The sequence below is a fragment of the Otolemur garnettii genome, unplaced genomic scaffold (genome assembly GCF_000181295.1).
Source record: "Otolemur garnettii isolate 467f Iridium unplaced genomic scaffold, OtoGar3 scaffold00060, whole genome shotgun sequence".
Classification (NCBI taxonomy): domain Eukaryota; kingdom Metazoa; phylum Chordata; class Mammalia; order Primates; family Galagidae; genus Otolemur; species Otolemur garnettii.
In genome coordinates, this window is record NW_003852455.1 from 8,307,823 (window position 1) to 8,325,731 (window position 17,909).

The following is a 17,909-nucleotide window of genomic DNA, read 5'->3' on the forward strand; positions in this document are numbered from 1 at the left end:
TGGGAGTACTTTTTTTTCTTGCAAAAACACATAAAATCCTCAAGCATACAAAAATAAAGGATGGGACCACTGGTGAACGGTGGGGAGGTGTGTACTGACCCGATGGCAACGACGGGTACAGCAGAACCAGCCCAGAGACTGGCTGGCCCAGAATATCATGATCATATCAGAACTTACTCAGTCTTAGGGTGAGTCAGTCACGTACGCTATTCCCTAAGTGTACTATTTCTTTGAAATGGCACAACAATCCAAAGAGGTAAGCATATTAATTATGCCCATGTTACAAAAGATTAAACTGGGACAAAGAATGGTTAAACAGCACAGCCATAGGGGGTCAGACAGTGAAGTTCACGGATTCACCCTCAAAGACCACTACATACCTCATTTTTGAATGTCACTGTGATCACCAGATGGCCAACAGGAGTGTTTTAAGGTGACCATAGTGATATTCAGCAGTGAGATATGTAGGTCTTTTTCAAGGATGAGTTCACGAATTCATTGTCAGACCTCATAGTCCTGCAGCTAGTGAGCGTGGAGCCAAGCACGACCCAGGAAGCCTGGACCTCGCATTTGCAGGGTGAACTGTGTTGTCCCTAACTTACCTTGGCTTAGCTGATGTAATCTGAAAGCACTTTTCTGTGATAAGCCCCCCAGAGGCAGCAGACCCAGGATGAGATAAAGAGCAAAAGGAACCAGAATCTGAACTGACCTCAAGGTACCATAGCAAAAAGCATGAGGGGCGGGGGAGGTTCTCTAGAAAGGAAGTTGGGAGTATATACAGTATAAGCAAAGTCAGCCAAGAGAGCTATGAAATCACGTGATGAGGTCATCCTTTTTGTTAAAAAGGACTCTGCCATAATCCCGAACACTCTTGATAATGGTCATTAAGAAGCAGAGGCCTGGGTGGGAAAGGAATAAAGGAAGAAACTGAAAAGGGCTCGAGGACTCCCGGAGAGGCCCCCACACAGGAGGGCCGGCTCCGCTCCACGTGGCTTGTATGTAGGGCTTTCTGGTCTCCCTGTGCATCCCAAACCAATGTAATATCCCGGGGGCTGACATAACACAAGCTCATCAGCTCCTGGTCCTGGCCCCTGTATCTACGTAGGGCACCTCTTGTGCTGGCCTCCTCTCTTAATTACACATACCAGGTGAGGACTAAATGCATATACCCTAGAGTCCCTCTGCTTTTTAAAGAACCATGTGTTCATGATTTAGACAAAAGGTAAAGTTTAAAGTGCAAACTAGTTAGATCACCCCAAAAAACAGATCCAAAGCCACCCTCTACCAAACATTCTCCCCAAATGCAGGTGGATATCACATCTGTAAGTCAAAAGCAGAAGATCATCACAACCGTGATCGAAAATAAAGAACAGGAATTCTTCCATACAGGGGAACAAGTGAAAAAAGAAGATCATTATGAATGACAGAGAAAAACATCCAACACAGTGGAATAGGAGCCCATAAAGAAGAAAAGTCAAATGAAATAGTCAAATGCCTTTTCTACACAATATTCCCCCCCAAAGGAATTTTCCCTGTCGCTAAAAAATGCTCCTCCTTCAAATCAAACAAAATCACTGAATTCTGAGAAGGAAAAGTAGGTTGACTCAGAAGGGAACTGTATCCAGACACAGTGCAGTGTAATTGCTGAATCCAACAAATAAAACTCACAGGCCAAATAAGGAAAAGTTACTGGATTGGAAAAAAAAGTTACTGAGATTGGCATCTGAGTTCATCTGCAGCACTGAACGTTAAAACGACACCAAATGACAGTGTTTAAATCTTCGTATAGTTGATCCATTAATTCAACATATGGTCAAATTTTTAATCTCCTATGAAGGCGAAAATAAGTCATGTTCAGATATAGAAAGACTACAAAATCTATCACCCGTATAACCTTCCCATCAAGGATACGGTGAGGAAGTGCTGTGGCAAAAAGAAAAAGCGGGGGAAAAATCAGGATAAGGAAAAAAAGGGGGAAAAAAACTGCACAATAAACAAGTAAAAGTTGTAGTTTTATTATTACTAACGTTGTACAACTTAATGCAAGAAACAATTCTTGAAAGAGATGGGCTATAAAGTGAAAACCATCACGACACATTCTCAACACTGAGAATAACGCTTGGGATAAGGAAGGAAAGGAAAGTAAGTTCAAGCTTTTCATTCTCTGGGGAGGGAGGCGCAGATGCAGATTATAATTTCCTTTGTATAGAAAGAAGCATATTTGAAACACCTAATCTATATTGTTCGATTTGTTTATATTATGTTCATACAAGGGGAAAAAGACACTTTACTTTTTCGTAAGTAAAAAAAGAATAATAAATACATTTCAGCTTTGAAAAAACAACCAAGGCTCATGATGGGATAAAAACTTACACTGACTCATAAATAACCATCAGCAGTTTCATTTAGCTTTGAGCAAAGGAAATAGTCTGTTATATGCAAGCAATTACGCTCTATATAGAAACTCAAGAACTAAAGCAAAGCTAAACTCATCAGTTACCCCTACATATAGCAGAACTAAGCACCACCAGTTTCCCATAAGACGTTTTTTGTCCAGCACTTCAAAATTTTTTTATACTCCAGAGATGGTGAAAGTGTTGCCTTAGATCATTTCAAGGTAGTGAGGATAGCAGTGAGAGGTAATCCGCATGATTAGGGTGAGGAGGTGGTGTGTGGATGTGTAGACACACTCCTCTCTCAATCCCAGGGGAAAGGAAAGGGTTCCCTCTTTAAGTTAACTCTTAAAACACAGGAGGAGAAGCTACGCCATTTCATGGGAAAAGGCCCCATGCTAAATGTAACAACGGAACACTCCCTGTTGACTCTGAGTCTGCTACCGTCAGAGATATTTTTACAAGTCCAGACACCCAAACTTTCCCTCTTTTCTCATCTGAATAACCAATCAGAGAATGATTCAGAGCACAAAGAAAACAGGAAAACGTTGACATTCACATGTAGAGAGTCACCTCCACCGGAGACAGCAACACGCCGATGGACCTGCCCAGCCTTGCTGACCTACATACGTGGACCATAAAAGTCAGGGATAATTGAAAAGCAAGCTGCTGCTGCTGCTGCCAGGATCACAAACAACCTGCAGATCAGCTACGTCTTGCTGACCCAAAAGGAATCGGCGAAGGGCCCGGAAGAAATCAGCGCCCGCATCACTCCTTCGGTATGTTTCCATGGATCAAGAGATCCCTGCAGAGAGGGCAAGCACTTTACAGTGCATTAGGATCTCACTGACTATTTTGGTGTTGTTCTGGCAACACTGTCCCCAACTTCCACTCTTAACATCAATAGCCTGGATCTCCTTTTACCCCCAGCCTCCCCTTCCTCATCACGCTAACAAGCAAAAGAAGGAACGACCAATAAGATAAGGTTATGTCCAAACCACAGAAAGCCAGTCCAGCTTCCAATTTCTGTTCGTTCATGAATGACTGTAACCAAGGCTGTTGGCCCAGGTTCTTTATGCTTAGAAGTAAAATCCTGTCATTTCATACCTGTGACCATGACAGTACAAGACAGAATCTCAAGACACGAATTCCAGTGCCCTTCCTACTAAACTACTTCAATAGATTTTCAAACTATCGTGCTTACATGAAATAAATTAAATGGGTAAGAAGAGAAAATGATTATAACCCACCATTGACCAAGCACATTCTCATAAGAATAGGACTGAGTTTGCTTCAGACCTTGTGAGGCTGATTTTAAAACAAATAATTTCAGAGGTTTCTTCCTCGCCCTTTCCACTAACCCTAGGTATAGTGTATGTCACTCTGTCCTCACTTTCTCATTAGAGAAGTCCTCTCTTTCAGGTAGCTTTAGTGACCAACTCCTTGAGGAGAGAGCACCTATCTCTCTTCCTAAACTGACCATCCTTCTGACTTTGCATCGTTCTTTAAGAGGGTAGGAAGAAAATCAGTGTGAGAAAAATGTAAAGGCAAAAGTTTCAGTTCAATTAGAAAAAGTAAATTTTTAACATTTAGAATAATCGGCAATGAGCAAAACCAGTCTGTAGTCTGAGGTCAAGGGGTCATGCTATAGCGTAGACAATGGCCATGTTGCCTGAATGAAAAGAAAGGAGACTGAAGATCAGAAGTTTGCAAGCACTGGATAGGGGGCAAATAAAAGGGAGCCACAGGGCTGGGCCCCAGTGAAAGAAGCATAGGCAGCCCTTGTCAAGTGGAGTTGTCATGAAGAAAAGTCAAGCAAAGAGGTTGTAAAAAGTGGAAATTAAGGGGCAGTGCCTGTTGCTCAGTGGGCAGGGGCCCAGCCCCACATAATGAGGGTGGCAGGTTAGAACCCGGCCCTGGCCAAACTGCAACAAAAAATAGCCGGGCACTGTGGCGGGCACCTATAGTCCCAGCTTCAGGAGGCAAGAGAATCACCTAAGCCCAAGAACTGGAGGTTGCTGTGAGCTGTGACATCATAGCACTCTACTGAGGGTGATAAAGTGAGACTCTGTCTCTTAAAAAAAAAAAATAGAAATTAAATATTGAGTTCATGAATTCAAAGACATCAGAAAGATCTCAAGGAAGTTTACTAGAAAACTCAGAACTGTTTCCATAGCTTTCCTACAAGTGCAAAATATTTTGCCTTATAGTACATTAAGTACAGTCTATTTGGTATCCAACAACACATCTGGGGGTGTCACCCATATGTTTATAATAATAGAAACACTTGTAAAAAATGGTGCATGGTTTCAAAACCAAAGGGTAGACTCCACAGCTGGAAAGTCAAGTCCTGTTATGCCTGTTTGTGCTTTCCTCCTCTGTGGTTTTATTCTTTTACCATGTTGTTGAAAAATCCATTCCTCTCTCTGAAAGTTAAGGTCCTACCCAGCCATCAGGGCTCAGTTCAATTGCAATCATCTCCAAGAATCCACCTTGCGTAGCCTCAATCATAGCTAATTTATTTCCCATATCCCCCACCACTTTATGCTTGTGATCAAAGCTGGACGACTATAGCATAATTTATTATAAAACACCTTAATTGAAGGTGCTTTCTCCAAAGCTTGATTTTGAGTACCATATCCCTTTTTCTTTTTTTGGAGACAGTCTCACTCCATCTCCCTCAGTAGAGTGCTGTGGTGTCACAGCTCACAGCAATATCAATCTCTTAGGCTCAAGCAATCCTCTTGCCTCAGCCTCCTAAGTGGCTAGACTATATGTGCCCACCACAACACCCTGCTATTTTTAGAGATGGGGTCTCACGTTTGCTCAGGCTGGTCTTGAACTCTTGAGTGCAAGTGATCCACCAGCCTTGGCCTTTCAGAATGATATGATTCTAGTCATGAGCCAACACACCCAACCTGATCCATGATTTAACCCTTCAACATTGCCTCATGTAAAATAGTTACCTACAAACACTTTGGTAAATTGGGGGAAAATTACAAGATTAAAACAAACCAAAAAAAAATGTGAAGGTATAATCTCTAATTCACTTGTAAACCTGAAATTCTATGAGACATTTTCCCCCTTTGTAACAATAATAACCAACATTGTATACTTGCCCAGGGGCTGGCTGAAAATAGAAAGAAAATGCCAGCAATGGCATCGGATCAGAACAAAGCTGCCAGTCCCAAGTTTGAGACTCGGAGCACTAGACTTATGATGCCAAGTTCTAAGGCTAGAATCTCTAGCTCAGGTGTCTACTTATAGAAGGTACTCGGTTTACACTGAATAAGTGAAGAACAAAGGAATGAATAAAGTGGCTGCTAATAGTCACTCCAAGCATCACAGACACTTAGGTCAAATTGATCTTGACAGTAAAGCAAACCCAATCTTTCATTTGTTTTTCAAAATTCAGCTTTTCCTATAAAATTGAGAATTGTCAAAACAAGAATCCTTGGTACCAAGTATTATTTGCCTTTGCAAAGAAAATAAAGAAGTTTATAACACATACAAAACAATCAGAGAGCCAAGCAAAATTCTAGAAGCATCTGGTCCTTCCAGATAAAAGCAGGCAACCCCTACTGTGAGGCTCAGAGCCTGACAGTGCCACAGAAGACAAAAGCAAAATCAAATTCACAGGCCATCTGGGACAGTGGGAGGAAGGTCAAGTCCAGCAGTTAAGATTTCTCAAATGCATTAGGACTTCTAAAACTACAGGATCTATAATTCCTTCGGTCTCAGTTTCCCAATTTCCAATAAAAAGGAATTAATTCATTCAGCATATACTCACAAAGGCTGCAAGGAGATGCCTGGCTTCAGGGTGGGACTAAAGGATCTCCGAGGTCCCTCTCAGATCCAAAAATCTTAGAATTCTTACAGTCACACTTAGTACACATTCTTTTGGCCCTGACCTGAAAATTCAGCTGGAAATATAAACAAATAACTACATAAATACACATATTTATCAGCTATAATTTGGCCATGGCAACATGGCATCATGGCTGAAAGGGAAAAGAGCAAAGTTTTCTGCAGGGAGGCTGGGTGCGGTGGATCATGCCTGTAATCCTAGCAGTCTGAGAGTCAGAGGTGGGAAGAATGCTTGAGCTCACGAGTTCCAGACCAGCCTGAGTCAGAGCAAGACCCCGTCTCTAAAAATAGCCATGCACTGTGACAGGCACCTAAAGTTTCAGCTACTTGAGTTGAGAGGCTAAAGTAAGATGATTGCTTCAGCCCAAGAGTTTGAGGATGCTGTGAGCTATAATGCCCAGACACTCCACTGATGGTGACAAAGTGAGACTCTGCCTCAATAAAAAAAAGTTCCTGCAGTGATCATACTACTTTAGGCTACGGTAAGCTCATATCTAACGGTATGAAAATATGGCCAGAGCAGGGCCACGCCACAGTCACAGGCCAGCTGCTCACACACAAGCAAAGGCCATGTCTGGTTTCTTTTGAACTCACCAAGACCACATAAAGAACCTCAAAAATAACATGTCGCTTCCTACCAGATTTCTCCATTTGCATTTGGCAAACTTTACTTTCTATCCCCCTCTCTTCTGTCTTACAGGGAACAACATGGCAACAAGCTGTACTTGTTTAGTTCCTTTCTCCTCAAAAACAAAGCCATGGGCTTCAGTACATTTGCCAGAACAAGGTCCACACAGAAAAAGAAAACCCCATTTTTTTTTAATGAAACCTACTGGCAAAGCCTTATTAGTGTTCTTACATAGTAATACCTACTACAAATCAAAATATCTGTATAGCCATTTCAGTTTACTCTTTCAAATTCATCTGTATTTCATTGAATTGTTAAGTAGTATCGGCCAGGTGTGGTGACTCACACCTGTAATCCTAGCACTCTGGGAGGCCCAGGCAAGTGGATCCCTTGAGTTCAGGAGTTGGTGACCAGCCTGAATAAGAGCAAGAGCCCATCTCTACTAGCTGGGCATGGTGGACACCTGTCATCCCAGCTACTGGGGAAGCTGAGGCAGGAGGATCGTTTGATTTAAGCATTTGAGGATGCTGTGAACTACAATGCCAAAGCACTCTAGCCTGGGTGGCACAGCAAGACTGTATCTCAAAAAAAAAAAAAAAAAAAAAGAACTTGGGATGTTTACCTGGCTTTTAACTATGAGGAACCTGGCACCAGACAGTGTGGTTTGCACACGATCACACATCTAGAATAAGCTGTGTACCCAGCTTTCAAACACAAGTCTTCTGTAACCGGTTCAAACAACCTTTGGAGAATTCAAGATTTAAAATGCAACTAAATAGCTTCCACAACAATCCAAGAGAGGAAATACAGTAAGTGAATTTTTTAGTCATGCATATTAAACAACATAACAAAATACCAACCTCAACAAAATAAGAGCAAAGTTATTTAAAAAGCAAACTCTAAGGATTTATAAAAAATGTTATTAATAATCACTAAAAACCAAGTATAGACATGATCCATGACAGTGCAGTCCTCAAACCAAGAAATCAAGCAAAGACTCAATACTTTTCACAATAGCAGCAGAGAGAATAAAATACCTAGGAATACATTTCATTAAGTAGCAGAAAGGCCTCCACAGGGAGAGGTACAAAACACTAAGGAAGGAAGCTGCGGAGGATACAAGCAGCAACCTTACAAATTCAAAGCAAATTGGGAGGCGTCACTCTATACCAGACTCGCAGCTATAGCACAAAACAGCATGGGACTGGCACAAAAACAAAGGTGAAGACCTATGGGTCAGAACAGAGAACTCAAGTATGAAAACCATGCTCATATTTCCATCTGACCTTTGACAAAGCAGACAAAAACAGACATTGTGGAAAAGAATCCCCATTCAGTAAATGGTGCTGGGAAAATTGGATAGGCATAGGTAGAAACCTGAAAAAGGATCCATACTTCTCATCACTCACAAAAATCAGTTCACGATGGATAACCAACTTAAATCAAAGATAGTAAACTGTAAGAATTCTAGACGAAAATTTTTGAAAAAACCCTTACAGACATTGGCCTAGGTAAAGAATTTATGAAAAAGACCCCAGAAGCAATTACAGTAATAACAAAAGCAAATAAATGGGACCTGATCAAATTGAAAAGCTTCTGCACAGCCAAAGAAGCAATCAACAGAACAAACAGAAAACCTACTGAATAGGAGACGATATTCGCATGCTATACATTCAATAAAGGGCTGATAATGAGAATCTACAAAGATCTCTCGCACATCACCAAGAAAAAAATCAAACAGTCCCCATTAAAAAGTGGGCAAAAGACATAAACAGAAACCGTTCAAATGAAGATAGACTGATGGCCAACAAACAAATGAAAAAATGCTCAACACTTCTAACCATTAAGGAAATGCAAACCCAAACCACAATGAGATATCACCTAACTCCAAAGAATGGCTCTTATCACAAAGTCCCAAAGCAACAGGTGCCAGCAGGGATACGGAGAGAAAGGAACGCTGTTGGTGGAACTGCAAACTAATACACCCTTTATGGAGAGTAGTATGGAGTTACCTCAAAGAACTAAAAGCAGACTGACCATTTCATCCACCAATCCCATTATTAGGTATTTACTAAAAGAAAAAATATATATATCTTTTTTTAAAGACCCTTGTACTTGAATGTTTATAGCAGCACAATTCATAATCACGAAGATGTGGCATCAACCCCAGTGCCCACCAATAAATACATGAGTGGATTCATAAAATGAGGTACATGTATACCATGGAGTATTACTACTCAGCCGCCCCCCCCCACACACACACACACAAAGAAATCTAGTATCTTTTGTAACAACCTGGATGGAACTGGAGACCATTTTTCTATGTGAAGTATCACAAGAATGGAAAAACAAACCCCACGTGCTCCCAATACTAAATTGGAACTAATCGATCAACACTTACATGCACATACGGAAATAAAATCCAACGAAAATCAAGCAGGTGGGAGGGGGCAGGAGGAGATGGGCAAGTTCACACCTAACAAGTACAATGTACACTATCTGGGTGAAGAACACACTTATAAATTTCACTCAATCTGTACAAATGCAAATTATGTAACCAAAACATGTGTACCTCCATAATATTCTAAAATAAACCTTAAAAAAAAAAACTTTTAAAATGACTGAAAAGAAGAAAAATCTATCACATTTTTACTTGCTCAGGATTCTATCTGTTGCATAAAATAAACATAAACTTTGTAGTGCTCATGTTCATTACTGGCATCTGATCTTTGATTTTGTTAGCCTATGGTAAAATAAAACTCCAGACAATTTGTGATATATATATGAAAGGCAAAAAGAAAAAGTTAATAGGCTTTAAAGAGCTAGACTCTAAACTGAATTGCAATGGATTAGTTAAAACTTGAACTTACTAATTTCAAGATATAAAAAGCTTCTTCTCTTTACTACATGGAAATATACTCCCCAGAAGAAGACCACATGACCATTCTCTCCTCTCCATCAATCTCTGTTTTAAGTGTCACTTTCTCAGGGAAGCACTATTATCCCTGCTTGCTCTAGACAAGACACATCCCCTTCCCTGTTTCCTCAGCCACAGCACGCATGAATTCTAGTGTACATTGTAATGTATATATTTCGTTTACTTCCCCTAGTTCCACTAACTTATTTGTTCCATGAGAACAGAGCTGGGTTTGTCTTTTTGCTATAAAATTCCTGGTGCTCAAATAATACCCACATACGAACACAGAGTGCATAGTATTTGTTGAATGAATTAATCATTTCTTCCATTACCTTCTCCAACCCAAAATTTAGGAGAAAGAAATTTAGATGATAGACTGAATTACTTAAGTTATTTCCTATGCCTTAGAACAAACCTCCACGCACCACCAACTCATTACTAATCTCCTTTCACTTACGTCCTCACTCAGTAGTTCTCTAGTCTTATTATTTTTCAATAAATACCAGACATCATTCCATTTTATCCACAAATACTTTTGTATTTCTAAAAGGAAGAAGAAAAACCATTTCTTTTCTTTAATATGTCTATACTGACATAATCACACCTAAAATTGTAACAATAATTCTACGACTTTATTAGTTTTTTTTACTGACATGTAGGAGTTCTTCAGCCTAAAAGGTGGCCGCTGGTTACCAGTCACCTACAAGTATAGTCTGAGAATTACTTCTAATTTCTCTTCTAACATTAGCCCTGAGTTACTCTACAATCACCAATCTCTAAAACATAAATGACTTATTTAATTGGTATATGTCTATAATATGCATCCTTTAAACTACCCTGAATAGAAAGCCCTAAGGATTTTTGATGTTGCTTTGCTAGAAAAATGTTTCTGACCAATAGGACGTACAGTGACCAACCAGAGCCTTAAAATGTCAGCCACACTCACGTAGAACCCAAAATTGGTACACAGAGAGCAAAGACAATATTGTGTGTTCCCTCAGGATAACAACAAAATGTGGACTTCTCAAATGGCATTCCTAAAAAAAAAAAATGGCTTTGGATTTGAAAACAAGATTAGTAGGTAAAAGGATTTCCAGAGCTTCAGAGAGTTAAGCCAGCCAAACTCTGAGAAGCTTGAGTTGGGCATTTTGCCCTAAAGTGCCTTAGTTCTCTGTAAGTTGTGAAGCTCCATTCAGGCTCTGGATGAATGAATGCTTACCCACCAGAGAAAGGTCTCTAAATTTGTGAGCTTCCTAGCATGGCTTACAGACCACAGCTCTTACCTGCACTTTGAAACCGCCTTCATCAAGAGGTGGTGGAGGAGGGAAGTTTCCAGAGCCCGGTGGAAGGGCACCGGGGTCATCCAGAGGTGGAGGTGGGGGTGGAAGAACATCGCCTGGAGAAAGGAAATGCAAACTCGAAGTTAACAGGGACAGGGCTTTGCAGAACTTTTAAAAAAGGTGTATTTGCTGGCATTTTAGCCCCCTCTAATTGGCTTTGACATGTAATTTTTTGCCTTGTATAGTAATTACTCCCTATCTTAGTTCTCCTCAGTTTAATTAGTAGCCTTAACTTTCAGAAGAAAAAGCACAGATTTGATATTTAAAAGTGGCATAAAAGCTAGTCAAGAGGGGTCAAATACATTAACTAAAAGCAGGGAATCAGCTTGGGGTGGAGGATGGGGTTAGTGAATTATGTAAGACTTGGTGCTCACCCTCAATAAATTTGCAATCAAATAGAGGAGGAAAAAATGCATATCCAAGTAAGGAAAATACAAGGTGAAATTTATGAAAATGTACAAACAAACTTCCAGAAATTAAAATAAACTGTATGTCCAGGTGGGGGTACAAGGGAGGTTGTACTGGACCATATAATTGCCCTGAAACATTATGATGGAGGGAGCAAATCTACTCTTGGAGACAGACAAGGGATCACAGGCATAGAGTTCAAAAGCATCAGGCCATTGAGAATAAACAGCAAATCACAGCATAACAAAAACATAAGCATGTGAAATAATACTAGTGAGTTATAAAAATTAGAGTGCGATGAAAATAAGCTTGTAAGTGTATTATACCTCTGGCAAAGGGTTTGAATTTTATCATGCATACACGGAATCCACCAAGGATGTCAGAGAAATGAAGGAATACCTGTTACAATACCATTTACTAAAGACTATTCTAAAAGTATTTGCAGGACAGATTAGGAGAAATAGGAGTAAGAAACATCCACATTAGAAATTGACAATCACAGCAGGTAGCAAAAAGACTCCGGGATACCAAAAATCTCTGACCAACAAGAACAGCATGCAGTAGTTAGATTGTTGAAAGAGTGCATATAATCTCTAAAATCAGAGTTAGTAGACACATGTGTCCATGGTTCATGGTATGAAATCTTTTTTAATAGTCTTTGCTAGAAATTCTACTGGAGAAACAGAAACTTCCATCTTGAACTCCTTTCTCTATTTGTCTTTTTAAAAATAACACTTTTGGCGTGAAGGGGGAAGTGGCCTTCTCTGTTTATGAATATGTAACTTTTCATGACATTTCAGTCATTCAGTAGTTCATGGCAAGGCAGCCATCTCCATCATTTATCTCCATCATTAAATGAATTGCTTTTGGATAATATTAAAACCATGACTTTGGTCCTCAGAAAAGAAGAGTCTAAGAATTGAAGGATGGGATCAATGAAAGGATGGTGAATTCTTTTGGTTGTTCTGATTTGCCTTTGAAATGGTTAGGGTGCTTTATAAATAAGTCTTAGAATTGGAAGAGTAGCTAACTGCTTCCAAGTCTAGCTCCTAGCCAAATCCAGTCAACCATACCATCTCTAGAGCATTGTGCTTCCTGGACTTTCACAATGCCAGGTCGCATGCTAAGATGTGCGTACTCCACCTCTCGTTCACATAAAAACTCTATGCTTATGGTTCTCGATGCTCAGAGTTCATCTGAATCTCTGAAAGGACTTGGTAAAACACAGACTATTGGGTCTCAACCCCAGAAAGTCTGATTCACAGTTCTGGGGTGGAGCCCAATGACCTGCATTTCTAATAAGTTTCTAGGTGATTCTGACGTGAGTATGTCTGGAACAACACTTTGAGAGCCACTGTACTAAGCAAAGTACCATATTATTTCTATTTTAGGTCTAAAGGATTAGAAGAATTTGATATATTACGTCACAAAATAGAAACTCCAGGTGACGAGGAGAGGTGAAATGAGTGAGTTAATCGGTCAATGATTCAATCCCAGTCAACTCTAACGTGTAGCCAAGATTGAGAAACTCTCATTTGGCCACAACTGCAAGAACAAATATTTAATACCTGTTAAGAGAAGTGTCACCCAGTTCTTTCCTGCTTTTCAAAGGTGTAAGTATGAGACGCATGCTCACAATGACCCCCTAAGCCATAAGGCAAAGGGGGGTTAGGCTGCTGAAGACACAACGACCAGACTCAAGTTCATGGCTAATTTTCATGCTTTAAGCACATCTGGACCTGGGTCTTCATCAGACCCATTCTAAAAATATATTTCTGAGCACTCTCTTTTACTTCCTTGGATTCTGTTACATCGTAGAGAATTGTCAGGACATCCGACAGAATCAGAACTGAACAAACTCTTGGAGATCATATTATCGAACAGGCCCACTAAAGCCACATGGAGGTTCCAAAATGTCCCAGATAATTAATCTTAAAATAAAATGTATGACTTTCTGTCCTTTCCAAGGATATCCTTCTCTACCCAGTTTCTCGAGTGGAACGTAAACATAGCAAAACATGCTGTGATGATAACCCTCATGGTATAAAAAGGAACAGGAAAAAAAAAATGAGATGTATTCTTTGAAAACAACATAGACTATATATTCTAGGCAAAATTAGGAAGATTTTTAAAAGCCTTCATGACAAACGAATAATAATAATCTGCTTTCTTTAGATCAACTACTGCACCAGAACAAAGTTTTTAGTTTTTCAAGCACAGCCATTAAAGACTTCGTACTGCATTCTTTAGAGAGAAGCTCACATTTTCAAAAGAGGTAGAGGAATGGGTAATTGTCTCGAAAACAGATACAAGTGTGAAAGGGAGAGAAAATAGGCCTCTTTGGAGTTAAGCATAAACTAATCGGGAGAATTGGAAGGAAAAACTCTTACCAACTACCCTAAATCAGACTAAAAGTTATAAGAATTCTGACTTACACTACATCATTTTAATATGAGAGTAAACAAGAAGATGCTTCAAAGTTGTAAAGAATAAGCTTAGCTTAAGAGATAAGGCAGAATTTCCATATTTAAGGAAGATGGGAAAATAACAAAACATGTATATATGTATGAGGGGGTAAGGGAGAAGGAGATCCCTTGCATTACAGTACATTTTTAAAAATAATGAAACAGCACAAAGCTTAACTGCTTAGGTGGTGACCGTGCTGGAGAAAAGCACCCAGAGGAATGAGAGGCAGTCCCGCCAGCCGGCAAGGCTAAGGTGCAGACCTCACCACGACCCTGTCCTCTCAGGGGAATACCAGTTCAACTCCCAACCCTGTCATCTTCATGAGTATTGGGAAAAATCAGGCAAATGCACACACACACACCCCCACATGACTTTTCTTGTGGAGAATTTAGCTTTAGATTTAGCATTTTTCACTGGCTTTAGCAGGTGAGGGGATGGGGGAATGGAGTGAACCAGTCTGTCGGATGTCCTGACAATTCTCCACGATGTAACAGAATCCAAGGAAGTAAAAGGAAGTTCTCACTTCACCTTGGAGAGACGTTAAGAAGGATCTCACTGACTTTGGTCCATATCAACCCAAATGACTCAGCCAATGTTCAAAAGGATTTTGCTTTATGCCAGAGGTAGCACCATGAGGTGCTAAAGGATAAGTTGGGCAAACAAAGTATTACATCATGTATTCTCAAACACTGCTCTCTGCCAATTTACTTCAAAAAATACTCTATTGTGTACATTGTTAACTGAAAAGGTGTTGAGGAGAAACTCTAGAAAACCCAGCGATGCATCCTGTTCTCTCAAGCTTTCCTTTCCTACGAAGGGGTAAGAAGACCGTGGCACTGAGAAGCAGGTGTGGGTAACTGGTACCAGTTGGGTTATGATCAAATATAGTCACCCTGACACATGTGTCCAGCAGCCAGGAAAGGTATCAGCCCCAGCGCAGAACTTGCATACCCTTGCATGAAAGAAAAGGCTTCACCAGAGGGAAAAAGTAACAGGAATATACCTGCAAAGGAGGTGAAATACTGGCTATAGTTGATAAGATTGGAAAATGCAGCAATTAAACTCAGACCAACAGTGAAGTTTAAATTCATTTTCAAGGAAGAAAGGGAGGGAGAGAGGGAGAAAAAGAAAGCCAACGCTTTCTTTCTTCTTCATTCAAACGCTGTGAAACAGTGGTTCTCAACCTTCCTAATGCTGCGACCCTTTAATGCAGTTCCTCACGTTGTGGTGACCCCCAACCATAAAATTATTTTCTTTGCTACTTCATAACTGTAATTTTGCTACTGTTATGAATCATAATGTAAATATCTGATATGCAGGATGGTCTTAGGCGACCCCTATGAAAGGGTCAGAACCGCTGCTGTGAAACCTACACACAGACCCAGAGACGTAGACAGCAATCCCCTTTCATGCCTCCTATCCAGTGCTATCATAGTGCCTCTACTATTTGATTGCTTTTATGTGTGGCAGTCACTTTCTCCTACTTAGAACCGAAGCTTCTTATAAGTAGAGCCCACTCTTGATTTAATATCTTTATATCCCCACCACCTGGCACAGGGCTTGGGTCACGATACTCTCTCAATAAAGGTACGTTCATAGGTTCAATGATTGAAAAATGAAAAGCTATTCAACTGCTCGATGGAAGTTAAAAAGAAAATGGTATGTCTTTGACTGGTACTTGTCAAGAGGCAGCGTTAAAATCACCAGGCGACCTAGATAAAACACAGGCCCTGGGCTGAGGCAGGAGCTTCTGCATTGCTAGCAGGTTTCCCAGTGATGCCGACTCAGATCCACCGGCCTCATCTGGAATAGCACGGCTAGAGAGTCTTCCAGCCGGAATCTCTCGTTTCTCCGACTTTGTTGTATGGAGAGTTGTTGGTTCTTTGAGGAAAATCTAAACCTTAAGGTAAGTATAAAATCAATTAGCACCTCCGCAAATTAATAACACTATAAATTATGGGGCCAAAACAGATTGGGTTGGACCACAAACATATACACACACACACACAAGATGAAAAATTATTTAGTCATGGTTACCAAATCTTAAGCTTCAAGTCAAGAATTCATTTCCATTCATAATAACTAATACAGAAACAAAATATTTCTGAAATAAAATAGTACAAAACTTTAAGCCCCGAAATGTAAACTGCAAACCCCACCTCTCCCTTGTACATCAGATAAGACAATGCTGCCCCAGAGTCAGTTTTCCTCACCTATTAAAAGCATATAATAAGGGCGGCACCTGGGGCTCAAAAGGGTAGGGAGCCGGTCCCATATGCCGGAGGTGGCGGGTTCAAACCCAGCCCTGGCCAAAAAAAAAAAAGCATATAACAATATCTGTTATATTTTCTGTTACATTTATTTTAAAAATACTTATGGTGACCCACTAAACTGATTGTGACCCAGAAGTGGCTCCCAACGTAAAGTTGGAATATCACTGAGCTAAATTATATGTAAGTGACTTATACAAAATCGGCATATAGGTGACAATTCTTTTCCTTCATTTATGCAGAAAAGGGTAACTAAGTCAGTCTAAAATGATCACTTAATGGAAGAGATCGCGCTCTCTGAACAAGGCTGAGCAAAGAGATCTAGGAACAAGCTAAAACAAAGGTAGCAGGAATGATCTCCACAAGGCAGGGAGCTCAGGGACAGAGGTAGCCGGTTCTCGCAGGGCAGAGAAAGTGTATTAGTAAATGAAGCCTTTGTTTAAAATTTCACCTTCAACTCTACCTTCAGTTTGTATCAAAACAAAGGTACCACCAAAAAAACTTCAGCACAAAGTACTTTAAATGAAATAAGTCTAAAAGAATTCTTCAAGGCTTCGGACAGCAAGTAGAAGGTTAACACTTGTGTAGTGATGCATATACACCTATGTACGTATCATCACGGTGCATCTCGGAAATGGATTCCCAAGAAACTGACAAAACCAAGCTGAAGAAGCTGAATTTTACAACTTTAAAATGAGCAAAAAGGGAAATTTATTCTTAAATTTACAAATGTTTAACCTGTCAATATTTTGCTCATTTATAATTTTTAAATAACACAAACACACAAAACAGAGAAATTTTCAGTACCTAGAAACATGTCCTGTCCAAATGTCCAGGTGAGTGCAGTTTTAAAAACCACCAGAAAATGTTGGGATATGGCACAGGCCGCAAGAACAATGGAGGTTAAGTCCGATTTAATGCCCCACAGCTCAGCCTTCACCTGTGGACTGAATCCTGGCAGTAATCCACAATATGAAGGAAATGCCAAGATTTGCTCAACGTATAGCTTTTATTAGAACTGGGGCCTTTTCAAGCTCTTTTCTTATCCCCTCCACTCTTCTCTTTGAGAAGGGAGGGGTTGCTAATTTGACCGATCCAGTTACTACCTTAAAGCTCTCAGTTTTAGAAAGCAGCACCCAGGGGATCTCTTTCTCCTACTTCCTGCTTCAGCCCTTTGCAGCCTCTGGCTCCCAGGACAGAGCAGCCAGCAATGTCTGGAGCATTCAACTCGACTCCAGAGAAGAGGATGTAATGTCAAGCCAGGTCCAACAGGGGCTGCAACTCACTGAGTATGGTATGCTGGCTCCCAAGGTAGGATGGTGTGAGGAGGGGATGGGATAAAAATCCTGCTGGTTCCTATAGCCACAGCCCATGCACCATCTGAGTACAATCACACACCTCTGTCCCTAAGGGAGATGGAGCACCCATGGAGCTATGAATAAGGAGCACCTGGATTTCCATTTGGCTTCTCGAGTAGCAGGCTCCTTTGAGAACTCTGGGAGAAGTGATAATTATTAGGGCAAATCTTGGTTATTCCAAGTTCCCTGTCCTCACTGTCATCAGAATAGGGACAACATACTTTCCTTAAATGTCACATCCCCCTCTGCAAGTGGAAAGATA

General features: G+C 40.4%; 1 protein-coding gene across 7 annotated transcripts in view; it reads right to left on the reverse strand.

The window, feature by feature from the left end:
* The window catches only part of LPP (LIM domain containing preferred translocation partner in lipoma), a 686,984-nt gene that overhangs the window by 368,463 nt on the left and 300,612 nt on the right, over window positions 1-17,909 (reverse strand). For all 7 annotated transcript variants that reach the window (XM_023514821.1, XM_023514815.1, XM_023514819.1 and 4 more), the window contains one exon: window positions 11,089-11,201. In XM_023514821.1, the coding sequence (XP_023370589.1) occupies window positions 11,089-11,201 (113 nt within the window). The remainder of the gene's footprint in view (window positions 1-11,088; window positions 11,202-17,909) is intronic.